Below are 23,669 nucleotides of genomic sequence, written 5' to 3'. Positions count from 1 at the left end.
CAATTAGAAAATTATGTTCAATTTAACATAATTTTCAGCTAACACCTGAAAAACCAGACAGAAGGGAAATCACTTCACAAAAAACATACTAAAGCTGTTTTTCAAAAAATGATGTATTTTTTAATGCAGACATATTGTCCTCTTTTTAGAGCACCTTCAGGGAAACAATCATGCACATTTTAAGCTGTCCAGCTCACATAATATAACACTTACACGTCAAGCTCAGCCGGAAAAAAAAAATATTAATGCCAAGTACAAATTGTACGATATGTAAATAGAGATCTCCATTTTGTAATGAGAGATTATCAGCATCACATGCACCTTTAAGATTTCTCCATTACCTTATCAAGAAGTGCATATGGTTTTTTGGCATCAAAATGAAAGGGAGCATCTGCTCTAAATCTTTCTCTGAATCCTATCTGCTTCCCCTGTTGAAAGAAACATAGGCAATAAATTTATGTCACCAATCTCATCCTCATAAAAGTATGTCTGTGGGTGTTGCTTTAAAAAAAAAATGTAATTTCAGCTTACATCAAAAGCAGCACATTTTTTTCTGAGAATAGTGACCTCAGAAGTCAAAAAAGGAGCCACTTCATGCTTTACAGACACAGCAAGTTTTTTGGTGGCATTCCATCTTTCAGGCAATTCCTAAAAGATCAAAGAACAAACCATGTAAAGACAGCTTAGCTAGAGTCCCTTTTCACATTCTGCCAATTGCATGGTGGATGCTCACGAGCTGTTCCCACACAGCTAGGATACTCTGCCATAAATATCAAGATGACAGGTACATAAAGCATATAAAATTGCCTGGCTCAGACTCAACTACAATTAATGTTAATTCTTCACTTGTTTTGAAAACTCATTTAAAAACAAGTCACAGCACCTTCAATATAGGAAGGTGGAATATCTGACAAATAATGCTGGTCTCCCCCTCAGTCATACTGAAAGATAGGAGGCCCATGTAAGATCTTAGAAATCAATGATGGAAAATAGGGATGGACAATCACAGGCTGTGGCCTGTATACTTTTCTTCAACCTCTTTTTTGAGGCTCCCAGATCATGCCACTGAATTTTAATGGAAACACATCAATAAACAGACGTAAAAATTCACACCGTTTTCAGGAGAAGAAAAGGGAAATTGTGAAAACGTAATAAGCTACTTTTTCAAGACAAAAGCAATCCTTTAAAATGTCACCCACCCAACCTACTTTAGTGATACCTCTATATGACCATCTTGCCATCCATCCTCCATGGTGCCACCAAATAATATTAAAAGTACAGTTCACAGGATCTTTTTTCTGCTTATTCTGCATTTGTCTCAGTAACATTTTGGATGACTGAAAGTTAGCTTCAAAGAAATACAGAGCTTCTATTTGGAATCAAGAGTACAACATAGAGGATACCTCTATTTGAACATAAATATGATCTGGCATCTTCTGCCCATAGTTTTCCAAGAGTACAATGGTATCTTTTAGAGGTTCAAAAAGTTCATCAGTAGCCGACTGCCTATCCTTGACAGCCAAGAGGTGAATCATAACATCTATGAGTCCATTATAATCTATTTCTGATAACTGTTTTTGGAATCCAAGGTTTGTCATTTTAATGAATTCTTCTAGGTCAGCTAGGCTATAAGAGGAAAAGAAAGAGAGAAGTTTGTGGTAGTCATTTTTTTTTTCATATATGAATGCCCTTTCAACTATTTTTGTTTACTATATGTAAACAAAAGGGGTGCATGTGTGCCTTTGAGTCACTTTTGACTCAAAGGATCAAGGCTGCCTGGATAAGTTCTTGTACTTTTCTTGGCAACATGTTTGGAAATGATTTGCCATTGCCTTCTTCTTCCTAGAGTTGAGAGAGAGGGAATGGTCCAATCTTACCCAGCTGGCTTTGAACCTCCAAAAGTAAGTTTGCATCTGGACAGAATCCTTTAGGCTGTAAAGGTTATTATACCTTCCATGGTTCAAAGACTGAGGTGGAGGACTGGACTTAGAGGTTGGAGACTATATGTACGTGTAGCCTTTGAAACCAATTTTTTCACTGGTATACTCCCTAGTATGGAAGTTCATCTTCTGTACTTAAAATAGTACATTTGGAAAAAGAAGTATATGGGACCCAGAAAATTCAATTCATTTTGAATAGTTAGTCAAATAATTAAGATGATTACTTCCCTTTTATTTAATATTTTCTCCTACCACATTAACAATATCATTTTGTGGCAACTTCTGGTGGGATTTAGATACAGGTAGTCCTCATTTAGTGACCACAATTGGGACTGGCAACTTGGTTGTTAAGTAAAGTGGTCACTAAGTGAAACGGTGACTGAGCTTATGATCTTACTTCAACTTTCTTTTGCTTTACAGACCTGCAAAGGTCATAAATGTGAGGACTGGTATTAAAGTTACTTTTTCATCACCATTGTAACTGAGAATGATTGCTAAATGACACAGTCACTAAATGAGGACTACCTGTACAAGACTTTGAGGGATGCTGAGCAGCCCAAGCTTAAAAGGTCGACAAGGATGAGGCTAGAATTGGGCTTTGAGGTCCTGTATCGCTATTTTCCCTTGAATTTCACAGGTTAACTTTTCACTTATACCCCCCTCCACACGCCACCCCAGCCTGTAAAATAGAATAATTTTACCAAAACAGATTTTACCTATCAGTGACAAATCTCACAAGGTATTCTTTGAACATCCAACTCCATTTCTTAATAACATTTAGCAAACTAAGTTTGAAAGGTTTCAAGTCCACTTTAAGCCAGCCTTCAAAAATTCTGAAGTCTTCAAATTTGCTCATCTGAATGTAAAGATTCTCATATATGTCAATCTACAATACATAAGTATTAAAAATATGCAAAAGCTTAATTTCATACTGGAGGGGAAGGAGTAAGGATTCTGAATATTAAATGAGACAGAAATATCCACTTCTTGCCTGTTCTTTAAACTGCTCAGCAGTTGGGTGTTGATCAGATGTGCCAACATCTGTAGGAGTCTCTGTTTCTTCAGAAGTCAATACACGACTATAGAAGAGAAATTGTTTCATAAATTCTGATCTGTCATCTACCCAGAGATACGCATAACAGTCGAGAGAGTTTTTGAAGTTCATGGCTTTGGTAATAACATCCACCACTCTGTTCATAATCTTTTCCCTGGTCTCGGATAGCTCTGATATACCATCCATGTCATTCTTAAACAAAAAAAGGGAGGAAAAATTATACCCAAAACTTAGTATGATTATTCCTTTCTTGAACTACACGTGTAGTGCATACAGTCTTGCACTTGATTTTTCTTTTAACAAAATATATTACCTGGTAATGTTGTATTTCAAGATGTGATGCTATTCTTTTCACTTGAGCAGATGTTTTGAAAATATTGCTTAAAAGTTCATCTATTAGATCATAAAAGCCATCACCAGCTTCCTTGTCCAGTGAAGGTTTGAATTCAATTTCTACAGCACTTAGGATCATCTGAACCTGAAATAATGGTGCTGGCTGCAAAGCTTTTTCTGTGTTTTCCAAGAAGAAGTTTAAATTATACATTATGGCATTAAAAAAGCCATCAGCTATGATGTCATCAATGAACTCCAGGTAAATCTTCCAAGAATCTGAATCTGGGTCTGCTTTAAAGAGCATTAGGTTTTCCTAAAAATACACACCCAAAAATAGGTAATTTAAGTCTACTGTTGTGACAATTTCCACTTAAAAAACTAATTAACTGGATAATTTTCAACCAGTTCCAAATGAATCTCACTGATATGAGATTAATTAATGTTTGTGTATTAAATGACATGAAAAGCTGAAACAACATTTTTCACTCTGAACTGAACAGATAGATTTGAATAGATTTATGCATTGGCAGAGATGTGTGTATATCGCTTGCAGAAATCAAATCAAATATTCTCTTCTCATGAAAACTTGTACTAGATATTACCTCTACAAGTTTATGCATCTTGCAGCCATCTTCTTGGAAAGACAGGAATTTTTTAGCAAGTCGGTCTTCTTTGTCTTCTAGATTTAACAAAGCTTCTTTTCTGTTATCTTTTCTAGAAAAGAAAGGCTGCTCCATCCAAGACTTCATAATTTGTTGGATGGTCTTAATATTGTCCTTTGACTTTTGAAGTCTCTGCTCCAAGTCATGAACTTTAGCTTTCACACACTCAATATATACCCAGCAATTTTCTTCCTGCCACGTGAGCTTTTCTTCTGCTTCTTTTAGCTGATCATCAGCAACTATCAGCTGTTTTTCAATAAGAGGGTATTCTACCTCCAAAACAGTCTGTTTAATTTTGTTGTACCATTGGACCACAAGTTCAAGATTTTCTGTGTACTGTTTATATAGAAAAAAGAAACACAACATGTTTAAGTGTCTCCCATAAAAGCCATACCAATTTCGATCTAATAATTGGTTTTTGAAGGAGGAGTCACTCACACTATTGAATTACTACTTCATCTTTCCAGCCTTTTCCCCATTCCTTGAGACTAAGTTTGTCTCTAACCCTTTAACTATTTTAGCTAGAATTATTATACATAAATAGCTCATAATTAAGATCACTATATGTAAAACAATAATAGCCCAATATTTTTTTCAAACAGTTGCACAGCAGGTAAGATGGGAAATTAAATATCCATGACAGGGAACTAGATTCAGTTTGGAAGCTGAAACAATCCCTGATTTCACCTAGTGTTCAGTCGATGTCAGGGAGAAGTTTTATCAATCCAGCAATATAGCATTAATTATTTTTCCCCTGGCAAAAGAAATGAAAAAAAGTTTCACTTGGCACATGGCTCTTGCCATCAAGGTACATTCCAGTCTAGGAATGGTTCCATCAACAGTCAGCTTTGTCTGCTTCTCATCTTTCTCTTTGAGGGGAAAGGCATGATGTGGTTGAAACAGAGCCAATCCTGTCTGTGCTGTTTCAGAAAAGCTGGCAGGATCAGTTTATGACCAGTATTGTAGGGATAAACTTCTCTGAGGCTACATGGTTTGATCCAGCCAACCTGTGGACTGATATAGATCCATGGGCCAGATGTTCTCTATCCCTGACCCATGCCATAATACTGAAGGAAAGTCTTCTCAACATGGTTTAATGCATTTGAGTACTACATTAACACTAAATTATGTAGACCAACCTTCCCCAACCTGGATGTCCTCCAGTTTCTATGTAAATTTAAGCTTCCAGAACTTCCTATCAGCATGTCCAATGCTGAGAATGCTGGGAGATTAAGTCCACTAATCTGGAGGACACCAAGATCTATTAGTAAGAAAAAAAGGAAAAACTTAAGTAATCTAAGCTAAATATGAATAATTACAGACTTTAAAAGGTACATACCTTAGCAAATGTTCCCCTCTTCTTGTATAATTCTAATGCTGAACTTGGAATATTGGGCTGATCCATAAGCAAGAGATATTTCACATCTCTTAAAACAGCTACAAGCTTTAAGAAACAAAATATATTTGATAAATTAGTTCTAAATACCACTTATTTTTAGGTGCTGATTCAGTCTATATTTCCAGTGAAAGATTTTTGCCCTGGCAGGGCATTGTTTTAAACAATGAAATTCACTACCACCCTATATGATTATGGTCATTAGATGGCTTTAAATTAGGACTGGTTAAATATATGCTTAAGATTACTATTAACTATAGTTATAACAGTGGCCATTTGTCACCTCTGGGATTGGAGATATGATGCCTCAGGTTCTAAAAAGACAAGGTAATATCTTGACCACCTCTTGGTTGTAGGCTTCCCCAGACTAACTAGTTGCCCACTGAAGACAGGCAGAATGAATCTACTCTCTTGAACGATGGTCAGGGAATGTAGTCATTTGGGGCCAGATTCCCACCTACCACCAAGCTGCACTGCTGGCAAATTAGCGGGATGCCTCAACACTTTATCTGAGTGCTGTGATAATGAGACATTGGCATCCAGAATGTTGCTGTGTCTTTCTTCACCCATAACTTGTTTTGAGGCACCAAGGTGCTCCAGAGACCCACACTTTCCTCTGGTGCCTTGCTCTAAAGAACCACCGGAACATGGCACTTAGGCTGGCATGCACTCTAGGCACACCTTTCTTGCAGCAGCCACTATCACCACAGCACCAAAACAGCTCAGCAGGTACAACTGCTTTGTTCTGAATCTTCAAAGTAAAGTAGCAGCAGTTGAAATAGCCAATCTCGCAGGGTTCTTCTTCAATTTGCATTGTCACCAGTGAAAGAACTATAAAATGGAGTGGCTTTCTACAGATGTGCTTTAGTTCCATGCATTAAATTGTTTTTAAAAAGCAGTAATATAATTAAGATTAAAAATATTTTTTTATAGAACAGAAGCAAGGAAGCATGTCATATGATATTAGATTCAGTCCTACACACAGTATTGACCTGATGCTGCTGAAACGCTGCACCACAATGCTGTGGTGTTTACCCTGTGGAACAAAATTTCCTCCAAGACCCAGAAGGGCTCCTTGATGGCTTTCTGCTGTTCCCCCAAGACCTGGGCTGGGCTGCTCTCCCAAGTGCTGGGCCAGGATGTTTAGTGAGCCTGGTTTATATGATGATTTCAATGTTTTGGGGCATTTTGAGTCATATCTTAACAGCGGACATCATATTGGCTGTTGTTATAGCTATTTTATTTGTGGGTTTTTTTGCGCATTGTGAAAAAAAATATTTAGAAATCACTACCAAGAGATGTGGTGCTGGCTACCAGTTGGACTGGCTTCAAAAAATGATTGTACCAAGCAATGGGGATCAATAGCTATTAGCCTTCTGACTGCCTCTGAAGGTCTTGCTTGTGTAGTTGGCTGGCCACTGTAAGGACAGACTACTGGACTAGATGGGCACTGTTTATGTTCTTACATTATCTTGCTGTTTTAAACTGTTGTTAGTCACACAGGGTCATACAGTGAGATTGGCAGCCATATAAGCCTTTTAAATAAATAAAATATGCACATAGATACAAATGTGATTTTTGGTACAATATAGGGTTTTCTTGGTTGGTGACTTATTCTGTTACACGAATGCAGTAGCTGTAGTTCGTTAAGTTTGTAGTTAGCAAAAATCTAATTGTAATTAGTGGGAATCTAATTGACTGAGACTTATTCAATAAAACAACTTTTAAAAAATAATGGGGCAGTGTGATGTATAAGTACAGTATGTCTATATCACTGTTCACCATTGTCTGCATGGAGACATGCCAGTGCTATAAAATACATGAAGGCTTGCTGGAAGAAACTGGTTGGCATAAGCTGGCTGGTGAAATGTTGTATCATTTATTGGTTGCAGGTTGACAACTGCTACATATCATGCCATAACTGGCTGTTACAAGCATGACGACATCAAAATAGTAACAAGTATATTGTGGCATCATTATGAAAATGACAATTACATATGATGCAAGTATGGAAGTTTTGTCATTTGCACAATGATGTTGTGACACATGTGTCATCATTCCCCACCACTCTCATGTCTCCATGCAGATGCTCATGTACTGTACTTTCTTTGCTAGAATACAACATTATAGGTTGGAAGCACAAAAGAGGAAAGATTGATTTGCAATGGCTGGACCAGAGGAATTTTTTTTCACAGTCAAAGGGAGTTTCAGGGTAAATTAAATGAAGGAGTTAATTGAGCAGATTTATGGTGTAATTTTTTATGGCTCAGCCCCCATTTCCACACAGGCCTCAATTTATGATCTTGGCCAAGAGAGTTTCCTTTGTCAAATCCAGCATTTCTGATTCTAAAAACAGTTTGTTGAATGTGTTTTAGGAGCTTACAATCAGGGTATGAGTACTTTCCTATCATTTGCTCCCAGCACTGATATTCAGATGTACACTATTTTACTTGACTGGATAGGCGCCATAGAAGGAATTTTAATGACTAAAGGTAAGGATAAATGTGTTAGATCTCACTTAGCAAGCTTTATAGCATTGTCACATTTGAAAATACCAGGTACCATTAGATTTAACAAGAACGATGCTACTCACTATATATTACTATCACTACATTACTACTGTAAAGTCTACAACTCAACAAAAATATGATCAATGCTAGAGAATTTTAATGATGATGATTATTTAAATATTAAATATTATTTAAATTAAGCTTTAGATTAAATTAATTAAATTAATTAATTTAAATTAATTAAATTAAATTAAATTAATCTAGTAATCTAAATTTCATAATTTATTCATTTTTGTTTTTATTTATTTAATGTATTTATATCCTGCTTCTTCTCTTGGAGGCCAAACTAGCTTGGATGAGAGTCTCCCAATTCTCAATGAATCTAATGGAATTTAGAAACTCAGAATATAAATTGAATGAATAATTGTTCCTTCTAGCAATACAGTTCGATAAATAATTTTAGTAAACAGAATTCATTTAGTTTCTTAACATTAAATATGCAATTAAAAAAGAAAGAAAGATGGATTGCAATTCTATACATACTAGTCCAGTTAAATTCAATGGACTTCACGTTTTTGTTTACAATATTATTCATAAGGCCAGCATATCTAGGAAATTAAAATGTTCATACCATACCTTAGGGTCAAAATTCACACTAAGAAGACCATCTTTATCATTTCGCTTAATCAGAGGTTGATCTAAATTAAACAGACAAATATCATCCACCTTGGATTTCCATTTATAATAGATCTGATCTTCATATTGGTCAAGTAACCTCAACATTTCTATATATTTCTGATAAATTAAAGTACCTTCAAAACTTTCCATGACTCTAAAAAGGAAGACAAAATATCATATTAGCAAAATGGTCACAACAATAAACTTATTGATTGATGCCAGCAAAATGCATACTGTTTAATGGGAATTTGAATGGAAATATTTTGCAGTAAGTATTCAGTTACACCACTCATGTCTGGCTCAAGATGTTTGCTTGAAAATGAAAAGATAGAATTATTATTATTATTATTATTATTATTATTATTATTATTATTATTACATCATATTTATATAGCCCAGAGTGCCATTCACCCACATTTCTTCCAATCTGAATTTCAGTTGAATCTTACTTCAACACAATGTCTCTACCACAGTGTTTCTCAACCTTGGAAACTTCAAGATGTGTGAACTTCCAGAATTCCCCAACCAGCATGAAGAATTCCTACTCCCAAAGAGATTTACTTACTGATGGGGAACAAATGAGAAATTTGACCAAAATGACCATATGCGGGCTTTAATTTCTCGAGACCATTTAAGGTTTCCTGAAGTTGATGACATGTTTTTATTTATGATTTCAGTACCCTCTTCCTCCTGTAATTATTAAAGAAGAGGTGGGTAATTCTGCAGAAAGAGATCTTAAGAGAAATGCATATGGACTATTTTTCTCTTAAACTTCCACATACCTGTTTAAGGTGTTCATCATACAAGTATTTACAATTTCTCAACTCTTCATCAAACATCTGTAGCAAAATCTTATAATTTGTGCTAAAAATATCTGCAATAACTGGTTTCTCCAGAAAAGATCCAAGAATGGTTATAAGCTGTATAAATAAAGGACATGATTATATCAACCTTCCTTGTTCCCAGCTTGGAGAGAACAGTACCGAACTTTTCCAGATTTTTTTCAGCACAGAAAGAAGTAGAGCAACAATTTAACATTCTGAAAGTCTGAAAAAAGTTGTAACAAAAGTGAAATGCGACAGTTGTAAGTTTTCTCTTTAACTTCCTATGTCTATTTGGTAAGACAACAGAACTTCAAAACAAAACAAAACAAAACAAAACAAAACAAAAATCCCTGACTGCAGAAATCAAGAGCAATCTATGAAAAGCAAGCATAAGCAGATTTGATTAAATAGCACGGATCACCGATCTTCATTTATCTTCCAGGAAAAACTGGATTAACTTGGCAAGTTTGAAAAAAAAGAATCACATACAAAACCATTAATTCGACACCCAAACTAACCAAACATTGAATGGCAAAAGTAAAATTGTGTGCAATGGGTCTGCTTGGAAGTTACGTTCTTGTCTTAATCCAGAAGCGAGCAATAAATTCATGCATTCCTCTATCACATCTCTTGTTTCTACCCTCTTTCCACTTATGTAAGATTGTTGGTCCTTCAATTTGCCTGGCTCTTTAAATCAGTTTTCTATTATGTGCCAATATGGGGGTACTGTAATTCAGTACCAGATTAATCTTATTAAATTGAAGGATGCAAGTTCCCCATTTTGATTGCAACAGGAACTGAACAAAAGCACCAGGTTAAGATCAAGGAAGTTGGAACACAAGAGGAGAAAGATCGTTCAGATTCATCATGTTCTCTGCTTAAAGAACTATGTTTAATTATATTAGGAACGGTATGCCCAATCTTTCTTTTTTTGGGGCGCCTTTGAGTCAGCCTTGACTCCTGGTGACTGCCTGGACTAGTCCCTGCAGTTTTCTTGGCAAGGTTTTTCCTAGGGCTGAGAGAGTGACTGTCCCAAGGTCACCCAGCTGGCTTTGTGCCTAAGGTGGGACTAGAACTCACAGGCTCCTGGTTTCTAGCCTGTTACCTATATCAATGCTTTGAGTTTAACTCCCAGATATCAAATATAAAATTATTACATTTCCAATTACTTCTCCCTAAAAAGTTAGTAACTTAATAAAAATTATTCTTCAGAATTGACATGTTAATTTATTGCATTTTTTAAACAATCATTAGCAGTAGCCCTCTGGAATCTATCTATCTATCTATCTATCTATCTATCTATCTATCTATCTATCTATCTATCTATCTATCGCCACCCATCTCAGAGAATGTGACTCTGGGCAGTGTGCAATAAAAGCACATCATAAAGACTAACAATTAAAAAAACATTCTACAATTGGAATCATTTCAGGGACCAAGGGATAAAATACCAAGATTTTCTTTCCTATGCTTTATTTAAGTAGAGGTAATATATTTATATTCTGATTGTTTCATAGCAATTTTGAAAATGTATAGCTAACATTAATGAAGTTATTTACAAATATCATCTTCTCATAAAAATAGGCCTAATAAGTTAAACATAGCAGCTGCTTGCTTTAAAATGTTGTCACGTACAAAATCAATAGCAGAAAAGGTTACTTTTATTTTGAAAAATATGAAGTAGCTGTCAAGGTGACAAAATTATACAAGATGTCAAGCATCAAACAGGAGCTGCTAAATTTAATTCTCTCTAAACTCACAAGCCTGGAATGTATTATTATGGATAGTCTTAAAACTATGATTTTGAATGACAATATATGCCCAGGACACTTTAGGAAGCTAAAGAGTATATTCAAATAATTTGTTCTGGTAAAAAATAAAAAAAATCCTATTAGGCTTATCTAAAACACAGTGTTCTCCCCCAACATTCTTAGGACTCTAGCTAGGTTAAGCTGTGTCCATAACAAACTTGTGTGTGATCTGAGGACTCCTGGGGATTCCCTAAGACCTTTTCAGGGGTCCATAAAATTAAGATTATTTGCCAGCCCTTGCAAATTTTTAATACAATATTAAATTTAATATTTAATACAATATTAAATTCCCATCAAACAATTATGAGAAGTGGTAGTGGCAATGAATGCATCAATTTTAAATTTTAAAACAGTAAATATTGATAAATATAACCCATAAAAACTAAAGCTCTTTTGGGGTCCTCCATAATTTTTAAAAGTGGGAAGGGGTCCTGAAAGAAAACGTTTAAGAAACACTGGTCTAAATCAAACCTCTCAAACAGTATAATGAGGAAGGAAACAGAAAAACCATAACTGAGAAAATCCCAATGTCATCATTTCTGCAGACCAAAACTGCTTCCAAACCTATTGAACTAGTGTTTTTCACACCGTTTTGTCTATCCCCACCAGTGGTTTCAACAGGAAGGAAAACAGCATAGTGATTTTCTAGGGCTGGCATAGGTTCTTCCCATTCTGCAGGTGCATGTCTGTGTATGACATATTCTATCCCAAAAGGGAAAATTCAGTGTCGCAGGTTCTATAATCATTAGGATGTTTCTCTAGGAACCATATAAGTACATTTGAACCTTGCATCCAATTATTGCTATTGTCATTTTAGATCTCTGTGAGCCCTCAACACTACTTTGAGTGCCTTGGGGTGTCTAAGGAACAAAATGGGTGTCTTAAGTTCTTTTTTAATATGCCCATTTTGCCTTTTAACACACTTAAACTCTTAAAAAAGAACAAAAATTTGCAACTGGCTATTGACTATTGATGACATCATAGCCATCCCTCTGCAGTTCTTGGATATCAAACAAATTAAAAGTGTGGCCCTCCCCTCTCCCCCAGTTGTCCACCCATTTTAAGTCAAAAAATGAATGATACAGCAAATGGTTAAGAACCTTTTCCCCATGAGCATCAATGCAACAAATGGGAAATGTTCACATAAAGACATATATAGGATAATTTTCATCTCCAGCACTAACATGAAACAGAGTAAGGTGATGACTTTAGGCAGGAGGTACTGGAGGATATATGGGAGAGTCATCAGCCCTTAAATTAGTTTCTGCCTCCTAGTACAGAAGATTATGTCTTATCTTCAGTGTTGAAGATTCAATTTAGTCTACATGTAAAACTGAGGAAGAAGTACTTTGTCTTTTACCTGAGGTAATACTTTTTTGGACTAATCCTGAAAGTCGTTTTGCTTAAATGTTGGTGTCTTACTAAATAATTACTCCAAGATTACACCCAATAGTGTCAGCTAATTTCCACTGTTATAAACGTGTTTCTGAGCATTTTATCTGCACTCTTACCACTGTGAATATAATACTATAATATTATGATAAGTTATAATATAGATTTGGCAGCCAAAAATATGACATTCATTTATTGTGATTTATGTAACTGACCTTAAATGCCGACTCCAAACCTGAACAATCAAGAAATCCCACACAAAAAATTGACCCAAGACGTCTTTCAAATTCCAAAATTTTGTGTTTAAAATCAGCACAGTCTTCTTCAAATTCCTGTAGAAGGCAAATTCATGGCAAATATATTTATTTTTTTTTAAAGGAATTGCAGGATATAATCAATAAAGAATGTAAGGAAATAACTATTAAATCAGAAAGTTAATGCTATTGGCTAAGGATTCTGTTCAAATCATTTGGGCTTCCTACCAGACTAGAATAGAGAAGAAATGGCAAACAAAGGGAGAATAACTCCCTTTGTTTGTAATGCTCACTGAACATTTTCAGGACTGAGACAGTAACAACAATATCCAGGACTCCAAAAAGCCAGGCACGCTGAAGGCTTCAAAATATTTGTGCTGCTCTGATCTTTTCATATAAAGGTAAAAGTGGTGCTTGGCAGTCAGGTAGACCTAACTGTAGCTGCAGTAGTCCTTTAGGGCAGGACTTTGGAACAGATGTCTTGAGTTCCTCTTAAAGAAGCAGGAGGATTCCCAAATTCAACAGGCCAAGCTTATCTCATGTTAAAAAGTAAGTAAAGCAAAGTACATTAACATCTGAAAATGGGTCCCCTAACAACTTCAAATCTACAGCAGAAGTTAAAATAATTTAGCTATGTCATTGGTATACCTGAATTACATCTGAGTAGTTCTTCTTACTTGGAAAAATAGCCTGAACTAGGTCAACAAGTGATAAACTTTGCTTATCTTTCTGTATCAAGTTATTTTTCCAGCAAGTTTTATCAAGCCTTATTGTTTAATCTTCTCATTTTAAGTTGTAGCAACAATCCTTACATTCAGTTATATTAGCTTTTAAGTCAGACAAGTAAGCCAGGAATCATTATGGTAAATTATATCAATTTAATAGATTCTACTAAACAGGGCTCACTTAAAAAAAACTTTCTGAATATATTGTAAATTTGCTATGATTTTCTGGTAAAGGAACGGCAGTATCAAACGCTTTGGATCACACAGTGATTTTCCAGAATATGTAAATGCAGTACAATATTTAAAGTTGAGAAGGGGAAAAAAAAATCTTCAATCAAAGTTGCAATCGTACATGTATGGTTTTTCTATTTTGACATAGAAAATTGGAACAGCATCCATTTGGCTCCCACTCAGATGATGTTCAGAAAGGCAGTGACGACCTAGCAATTCTACTAGGCTTTGGGGTAGGATAGACGTTGAGCCTCTGCAGCATTTTTTTATTTCTTATGAATTGTTTTTTCCGCATGAGCTTTTTTTTTTTTTTTAAATATTGTTTCTTGTTTTTAAATTTTTAAACTACCTAGAGCCTGGTGGAATTGGGTGGCCTCTAAATGTTAACAAATTTATTTAAATTAAAACAAAATCCCATTTATTTCAGACAGATTTAAGCAGCAAGATTGCATCCAGAATTTGGTGGCTGTCAAAATCTACCAACATCATATAATTTTCCTGATAATGTTATACAGATAGTCCTTGTATCTGGGACTGGTATTGCCATCACTCAGCTATGTAGTTGTATGATATCTCATGATTTCATTGTTAGTGACAGCAATCCTTGGAGTCCCTGTTGCTGTCATAACTCCAAGACCATGCGGGTCGTTAAGTGGGAAGAGGTGGGAGCCCCAGGTAAGGAGTGTGGGGGAATGGGGGGTGCTGCAGGCAGGTGCTGGAGAGCATGGGTGGGCTGGCAAGGGTAGCAGGAGGGCGCTGGAAGTGGAGGCAGGCCGGCAAGGGCAATAAGCAGGCACTGGAGAGCATGGGCAGGCCGGCAAGGGCAGCAGGCAGGTACTGGGAAGTGTGGGCGGGCAGGGGCGTGTTACAGAGTATGAGATCCCTGGGATCTTGTACTCCATAGAGTAACATTCTTAAGTAATCTTCTCCAGTCTGAGAAAATACTGGACTACAGTTTTAAAGGGCATCAGACAGGGAAAGTCTGCTCTTGATAGGCAGCACAAATACTGATAGTTAAAAAATGCAAGCTTTGTATGGTGGGAATTTCCAAGTTCAAACTTTTCTCACTTTACTCATCTTTGGATCAGTCTTTAAATATAGTCAACTTCATTTTTACATTATACCTCACACTTGTGTTTCTTATCTATAAAAATGGCACACACAATATGCTAAATGAAAGATTACCATATTGCTGTAGTCTAAAGGGTCATATGTTTTCTCTTTAAAAGTGTTACAAGACTCGATAAATTCTTCATTCAGTTTGCATATTTGAGCATTCAAATATTTCCCTTTGATTCCACCAAATTCCAGTTTCTCCAACTTTTCAAACTCAAGCATAGTAACAAAAATATTCTGAAAAAATAAAGATAATCATTAGTAATACTCTTGTCATAATGAACTAAATCTAATGAAAGTGTCTCCTGAAACAGAAACAGGCAATATTTTTGACCCATGTAGATTGGGTGCTCATATATGTGACTGCCCTGAGACATACAGTGTCATCTCGAAGGCAAATAGTGAGTTGCTGTTTTCTGATCTCTGATAATAATCACAGCTTATCTTTGTATGTATGGGGGTGGGGGGATTACAGACACTTAAATCAGAAAAAAGGGGGAGATTTATTTTGAACAGAATGACAGAATGAGGAAAAGAACAAGTGAGTCTGTCCTGAGAAACCAGGGTCTAGTTCTTAGGCCACAGCAAAACAGACTTCCTCCAGCCCCAATTTTACAATCTTAGATTCTTTTTTTAATAGTAATTTCATTAAATATTACAATAAAAAGCTAAAAACTAATATAAACTAAAAAGAATAAAAGGAAAAGGAAAAATAGAAAATGCAGAAAAGAAAAAAATTAATTTGTTAGTTCGTAGAGTATTGCAAAACTCATCATTAATAAATTAAATTCTACAATATCTCAGGAACCAATTATTTCCTTTTTGCTTTTTTTTTCCTTACTAGGTTGGCAAATGTCCATTATCTCTGGATCATACGGTCACAACTATTCCTTTTTGTCTATGTAAAAGTAATGTTGAATTAAAGAAAGCTGCATCCTATGCAAATACAGGTAGTCCCCAGTTTAAGAACGAGTTCTGTTCCCAAGATTTGTCCTTAAGTCGAATTTGTATATAAGCTGGAACAGTGTTATTGCATAATACTGTGTAATGAACTTGAACCATTGTGTATTTAACGTGAATTATTGTGTATTTAACTTGAATTTTGCTACAGTAGGCTCTGTTCTTAACTATGGGTAGTCTGTAACCGAGGTGTTCTTAACCAGGGGACTACCTATAATTTATATTAATTAAAAGAACACTGGTATTTCTGCCACTGAATTAATGGACTTAAAAAAAAAAACCAATTCTAGCATTAAAAGGAAATACATGCGTATGATTTAGTTATATACACACATTCAGGTAATTAACTATAACTTCGGGAGTTATAATTGTAAATAATCTTTCTTCTCTTTCCCTACATATATAAATACTTGCCTTGCTGTCATGTAAAGTTCCCATTAAAGAAAATTCCACATAATTTTTCAAGTAATATACTCTAACCATAATTTTAATGGATAGAATGGTAAATAATACCTCTATTTTCTCCAGGCGATTTAAAAACATATCAAATCTGGAAAATACCATCTGTGGCTGAAAATCCCAAAATCTAACTTCTTGACTGCTAGTGAAATAAGTTGCGATTTGTTTTCTTTCATTAAAAAAGGCATCCTTAAAACTCCTTAAAGTATTAAGAGCACTTTGTACTTGTTCCAAAGTTTCTTCTGTTTCCCTTTTCATAATATTTTCTGGTGAAAGATATAATATAGCCTAAGGGAAAAAAATAATGCAATCAAATGTTTTAAAATATAAAATATAATTGACTAACACAACAATGTGCTATTATTAATATACCTCTTAAAATGCCTCGCTATAAAGGAAGGTTTTAAATTCTTCCTAAAATTGGAAATAGTGGTGTTTAGACATCCATTACAAAAAAGTGATAAATGTACACTCCAGTCTCATCTTGCCAAACTTAATCTTTCATACTTGCCATCCTTGTGTATCTCATCATTGGAACAAGTATCTAAATTACAGGGTTTATATATCATGATGCACATTTCTTCACTTCCCCCACCCTTGCAGGGGCCTATGAAGTAAACATGATATAAATTTCATATATTGTAAATAATGTAGGAGAAATCCTTCTTTTGTATGCTGTACATATGGGCCTCTAAAAGCATGGATATATTTAAGTAAACCTCCCTCCCTGACTTTAATCGTCAGACAAGTTCGTACAGAAATAGGTATCTATTACATTCCATTTATTTTATTATTTAAAATGTTGCTACCTGATGAATGAACAGATTGCAGAATTCCTGCAGTAGAGATATGATTCGTGCTGGCATGTTGTAAAATTTGGAATGACTCCAGATCAGGCAGATGGTGTGAAACAAAGGGGGAATCAAAATACGTATCCCTGGAAATTCTGTCTCTTGAAAATACTGAATATGTCTTTGCAGGGGTTTTAGATATAAGTCGATATCTTGGGCTTCAATAAGTGCTGTAGAAGAAAGAAGGAACTGAAACTACTTTGTAGTGTAGTTCCTTAACTTAGGCTAGCATATACAGTATTCTTATGGATACTCACATTTAGGAAGAAAATGATAATCTTCCAAGGATAGTAATCAACCTGGCCAAAGATGCTACTCCAAGACCATTAGGCTCCCTGTTTCACCTGGCTCCAGTAACACAAGGAGACAGGGAAATAAAATTATCTGCATCCTGCAAATAGCTAAGTTGGCATCATAGAAAGCATCCTGTGGAACGCTTGGCCAAACTGCTTGGTAATCATTGTATGAGAACAGCCACAACATACTTTCAAAATTCTAAATGCACTTTTCCTGATTAAAGGTTAACATGCAGCTACAAACTAGTGTGCATTTTTTTTTCAAACTGCAAAAAAAGACAATGATATAATGTTCTGCCTGAGAGCAATGTGGAAATGAATCATCTGCTTAGTTCTTTTGGAGCACAGTACCTTATAAAAATAACATGTATTTTAATGATTTTCCATTGACATTTCATTTAATCAATATGTAAAAATGAGCAAAACATTTTAAAACCATTTTTATGTTAGAAACAGATTGTCTACAAGTGACAGCTTCAAAATAATGTTTACAAGACACACAATATGTTACTTTAATTATATACATAGGGAAATATCCAAAATTAACACAGTGAAGTATGGCATATAAGACTGATTGACTTAATCAGAATATCTCCCAAAGCAATATTTTAATGCAAAATTATTATGATACAGCAAAAAACATGGATTTGATAAATATATTCTGTCCACATTTTTATTTATATTGATCCATTGGTTGCGACAGGAATTCACCAACTGGCTTGTCGCCTGAGCCCAACATCATTTGGTCCACATTTATATAAATATGTTAATTTGATTCAAAGAAGCCTTACCATTTTCTACATCCTTATAAATATCCTGAAAAGTTGGATAATAACTGCTCATCTTGACTTTTAAGATCCCAATCAGTTTTTGAACAATAGGGCTCTTAAGCTGGAATCGAAAAAGATCTTTAGTAAATATCATGTGCATTTGCCACATGACAAGGTGAATTTAAAAAGACTTTGGAAAGGTCAAGCTTCATAAATGGCCCTATACAAACTTAAGAATGAAATGCCAATCATTCTAACATGCTCAAATCTTCAACTACGTATTCTCAAATAGAAATAGTTGAAAGGATAGATGGCCAGAAAGGCTGTTTTTCCCCCCAAAAGGGCTGTTTTTGCACTAATTCTTGTCACTGCAAGTCTTATTTATCAATTAATTTTTAATAAAGATAAAGTGTGCAATTTTACCTGTTATGGCCCCTATGGACATAATTGCTTTATCAAAATTATTCAAGCCTTAGTATGAACCAAATAGGTTGACTGCAATCAGCTGACTCAAAATATCTTCCAGATATATGTGTTAGACTTAAAGAAGCTTCACTGAGTTCCGTTTTGCAACCAAGCATAATTTAAAGTGTACAGATCGCTTGCTGCCATATCAACCTGCTAATCCACAAGGGGTCTGGTGGCCACTGTGTACTAATAGGTCCCACATTTAACATTTTACTTCTTAAATCAGCCAATGGTGGTTGATTTTTTATCATGGTTAAACAAATGCAAAGTTTATGTGACAGTTCAACCAAGAGCCAGAGGTCACTTAAAACAATTAACAGCTGCTCATTTGCAAGGCAGTGAAGTGCACTGAAGAGTTCATTTAAATACAGAGGAAAGAAGTGGCAACTGATTTGAGCAGCCCTGGGGTATAAGAGGGAATTTGCATCCTCACTTAGACAGAGGGCAATCAACTGTTTTACATGGCTTCACTAGTTTGCAATAAAGATTCTTATCTACTTGTGTCATATTGTGTGTTTGAGTGCATGTTCTGGAACTTCTGCCAAAGTTTTGCTGGATAATATGTCTGGCCAATTTCTAGAATGTAACTGAGAACAGTAGTTGATTATGTGCCATCAAGTCACTTTTGACTTCTAGTGACCACATAGATAGGTATCTCCATGATAATCTATCCATAACCTGTTCTCCCAAAATGCATGCATCGCCACTGTAGAGAACACTAATGGCCATCCGTTAATCCAGCATGTTTAGGAAATGGGAAAGTCACATCGTCTTGTAGTGGATGCCTTTCTATGTACAGAACAAGCAAGATATTTGTGAATGTTGGTGTTAGTAGTACCACTTTTGAAATCTCATTCTTAAACTATACATGAGTGAGAAGATCTTACCCTCATGGCCTTCCAGAAGCTCATTAAAACTGTGCTGTTCTGGAAGATCATTGGAATTTTGTACTGTAGAACTCCTTGTGCCAGGAATGTAATATTGGTTTTTTTTAATCATATTTATAGTGTTTTTATTGTGTATTACTGTATTTTATTACAGCTACTATTTATTAGCTGCAGCTTTTGCTTTTGCACACTGATTAGAATCACCGACTGAAGTTTATAAATTTATATATAATTTATTTAAATAAATAAATTGTGAAGCTATGTACACATCTAAGCAAGCTGCAATAAATTATTCTGTAGAATGCCCCCAGCCACTATAGACTAATTTGCACCCCCAAAGTTCATCTGTTGATCAGAAATTAACATCTTCATTTTCTCCTCCAGTACATATTATTAAAGAACAAGTCACAAATTATTATTAGAGTAGAAGCTACCTACCTGATCATATATACACAAGAGATTGTCTTTTCTTTCTTTCCAAAACTTAAGTTCACTCTGAGGATCTGGATGAACATTGTTAAAAGGAGGTTGAGTCTTTTCCAAAATGTTTCGTATCTGGTGTGACCACTTGATAACCATTGACTCTACTTCATGCAGTACTGACCTTATCTGGGAATTCTGCCTGAAAAGTAGAGAATAAAGAATGGTTTCCCATTCTTAGAGATGCTGAAAATGACACTGAAACTAACTGCACTATATTCTGGCTGTGCTTTTATTATTTGGTTCTGATCCAATAATAGATGGTATTGCTTAAATATCTTATCACGTTCTCTGTTTAACTGATGAATTAAGCAATTCTCAATTTTTTTTTTTAAAGTACACTAAATAGACAGAATTTTTCTTTGCAGGGATAAGTAAAGTATATGTTCTGAGATGATATTAGCATCACAAGGGCATTTTGAAAATCAAGAAGTAGCTGCTCTTTCAGTTGATTTGTGGTACGGATATACAAACTCTGCAATCTTTTTATCTGATACCACACTAATAACACTGATGGCAACTTGACCCAAAATATATATTTTGACAGAACGTAAAGTCTGATATCTTTGTGTGCTGTGTTTACACATATAGGTATATAGTACTCACTTATTTTCAGTGCATATATCCTGCAACTCCGTCTCTGTTGCAATTGTTGGAAGAGGAAGAAGAATTCTCCCAGACACAATTCCATTCATAACATAGGTCTTATTTTTCATTATCTCTATATGCCGCTCCATATCCTGGGAAATAACATGTGGCCAAGATCCATTATTTTTCTTACTGGAAAGAACAGGAACTACAACCTGGTAGCAGAAGGGACAAGAAGTCAATGATATAAAAAAAAATCTTCAAACTTTACATTATTTTTGAAGTCCTAATTTTTGTTATTATAGTCCACATAAACTACATTTTCTTTGATAAACACCCCCAAAACAATTACATTAACTTCTACAGTGAAACACTATGCACTGACAACTCACAGGAAGACTATTTAATGAAAGAGGATATCTTACTGCATTATGTATTTTGTAATTCTACAGCAAAAAGGTTTACATTTGTTAATTTATATTCTGTTTGTATTAATATGTACAGACACACACTGATAAGTTTGTGGCTTCAAAACGCTTCAAGGTGTAAACACAAATACAGGTTTGCAAATACTATACTCCATTCTACTATTTTATTTATTTATTATTAAATTTGTATGCTGGACTATCAGCTAAGAACATAGAATTCCTATGGCCAACACAAAACAGACTACCCCATATATACCCCATACATGTTATACCATGTTCTTTAGTACTTGTAAATACATATGAACAGAGATACATTATATTCAGCTTCCATTTGGTCTCATTAATAAGTACAGATTCAGACGAAATATGAACTTTGATGTATGAAGGACATGGGCTTTCCATCACCTCTACTGTTACTCTAAAACGATTTCAGGAATCTTCAACATTGATTGGGAAAACAGAGTGGAAGGATAACACTTTATGAATTTTCCATCTGATTTAAAAAATGATTTAGAGACTAGTTTAGATCAGAAAAGGATTAACTTTGATAGCTGGGCCATACTTTGCATAAATTAACTCTTACTAACATTATTTGCCAATTCTCATTTCATTCTGTAAATACATGCTCTGGGGATTATTTCCAGAGGAACATGAGAAGTAGCAAAGGGGATTACCAGGAGAAAATAGAGAAACATTTTCTGGCCTTGTTGCATTCATGGAAGAGTCCCTTGAATTGAGTTTCAGACTGTACATTTAGGATTCAAACTACAGGGATAAATTGTGTTTCCTTTACTATGTAAATGCCATGACATTGGATTGAACTCCATTCTGTTCATGGAAGGCAGCCCAAGATCAAACTGATTATATGAACAGCCATTAAACATTATTTATTATATAGTGAAATCTAAATTTTAAAATGAAATTTGAATGAATTTAGGAAACAGTAGATTCTAAATGAACACCTTTCCAGTTAATGCAACAACTTCCTTATTATTGGTTTTGGTGAGATGATTATTTCTGTTACCAGCCCTGCGCTGCCCCCCCCGCCCCCCCAAAAAGATGAGACAAACTGTGAGTACTGAATATTAATATAAATATTAAGCCCAATACTGGTGCAAAATGAATTTTGTTTTTAACTGGCAAACATTTTACATTTTACTAATTATGAAATGGTTAGCAGATCTGTCTCTTATACTGTACATTCTACAAGACTTTCAAAATGTTTTTTAAAAAACTATTTAGTCTCTAACACAAGATTGCTCTTCAATGCTAATCAATCACAAACATTAAATATTTGATCAAGCACTTTTGATGTTGTGAAATGTTTGATCTCTATGCCATATATCATCAAATAAACAGTTCCAGTAAGACTATGATTTGTAACTATAACATTCGAAAAGTTTGTTTGTTGCAATACCTCTTCCATAGTGATAAATGCAAACTTATGCCAGCTTCTGTAGAACAAATTGTACTGTAAAAAAATATGCAATTTAGAAATAAGGTGGAGTACTCAACAATAAGATCAGGAATCTCATGCACTGTAAGATGGGTGCCCATCCTGCTACACATAGGTGCCAATGTGTCTGCAGACATTATTCATATTAGTTCCATGTCCCATTGTGGTTTTATTTTTTAAATATTATTTCAATTAGGAAAAAAAAATAGAAAGATAGTATGATACATAACAGACTGCCAACTCAAGCATATTTTGAAAAATATAATTCTTATGACATAACAAGATTTTTTTTGGCTATTTCCTGGCTCTCACCAGTCTGCTTTATTCCTCAATATTAATGTTGCATTAGGTAGGTAGGTAGGTAGGTAGGTAGGTAGGTAGGTAGGTAGGTAGGTAAACCTTTATTACTGTCTTTGACCAACTTGTGTATGTGTGTGTGTACACACACACACATACACACACATAAAATACGTAAAATGTACATTAAAGATGGCAATTAAAGAGCATGTCTTCTGGAATGCTTTCCATTCTGTTAATAGCAGCTTCAAAAATGCTTTTTATTAATTGTGTGAATATGTATTTTATCTTTCAATCAGAAAGTAAACAATACTATTATAGCTATTTAGCTTTTTCCAATTTGTTTTCAAAGCATATTGTCTATTCACAACATTGTATTATCATCCTATTTTTCTTTCATTCGCTGCTTTTTTTTTCTTATTGACCTACAGGACAAAAGCATTTATTTATTTTCTTCAGAAGTTCAAAGCGATCTGCCTAGCATTCTCCCATTTTTCCTTCACCAACCCTGAAAGATAGGCTGAGCTAAGAGACCATGACTAGTGCTAAGCTGTTGGACCTTCCGTGGCTAAGTATGGATTTATTCAACATTTTACTTTTTTCAGCATTTATATACTGCACTTTGTATGACATAAAAACACTCAAGGATTTTAAAATTCAGAGCTATGAAAAACACAACTAAACATATTTGAGAATTAGTTTAAAGTCTGGGAGAAAAGACAAATTTTGCCCAGCACTAAACAGATTAAAGAATAAATGCCATGTGAATTCTTTGCTGAAGGAAAAAAAGACGTTGGACATCA

The 23,669-nt window shown here is 34.9% G+C and overlaps 1 protein-coding gene across 1 annotated transcript in view; it reads right to left on the bottom strand.

The window, feature by feature from the left end:
- Window positions 1–23,669, bottom strand: part of DNAH11 (dynein axonemal heavy chain 11) — a 149,306-nt gene that overhangs the window by 117,801 nt on the left and 7,836 nt on the right. Inside the window, exons 3-20 of the mRNA XM_088150680.1 lie at window positions 20,704–20,900; window positions 20,056–20,239; window positions 18,284–18,383; window positions 17,155–17,366; window positions 16,400–16,633; window positions 14,996–15,163; window positions 12,816–12,932; window positions 9,356–9,493; window positions 9,139–9,263; window positions 8,532–8,727; window positions 5,329–5,433; window positions 3,930–4,325; window positions 3,308–3,640; window positions 2,932–3,186; window positions 2,657–2,826; window positions 1,404–1,626; window positions 532–648; window positions 342–428 (exon numbers count right to left, since the gene is read on the bottom strand). Of these exons, the coding sequence (XP_088006806.1) occupies window positions 342–428; window positions 532–648; window positions 1,404–1,626; window positions 2,657–2,826; window positions 2,932–3,186; window positions 3,308–3,640; window positions 3,930–4,325; window positions 5,329–5,433; window positions 8,532–8,727; window positions 9,139–9,263; window positions 9,356–9,493; window positions 12,816–12,932; window positions 14,996–15,163; window positions 16,400–16,633; window positions 17,155–17,366; window positions 18,284–18,383; window positions 20,056–20,239; window positions 20,704–20,900 (3,357 nt within the window). The remainder of the gene's footprint in view (window positions 1–341; window positions 429–531; window positions 649–1,403; window positions 1,627–2,656; window positions 2,827–2,931; window positions 3,187–3,307; window positions 3,641–3,929; window positions 4,326–5,328; window positions 5,434–8,531; window positions 8,728–9,138; window positions 9,264–9,355; window positions 9,494–12,815; window positions 12,933–14,995; window positions 15,164–16,399; window positions 16,634–17,154; window positions 17,367–18,283; window positions 18,384–20,055; window positions 20,240–20,703; window positions 20,901–23,669) is intronic.

Source organism: Python bivittatus, unplaced genomic scaffold (genome assembly GCF_059951505.1).
Source record: "Python bivittatus isolate LINGU-HERP-01145 unplaced genomic scaffold, Pbiv_v1 ctg000610_np1212, whole genome shotgun sequence".
Taxonomy (NCBI): Eukaryota; Metazoa; Chordata; class Lepidosauria; order Squamata; family Pythonidae; genus Python; species Python bivittatus.
This window is presented reverse-complemented; position numbering and strand designations above follow the sequence as displayed.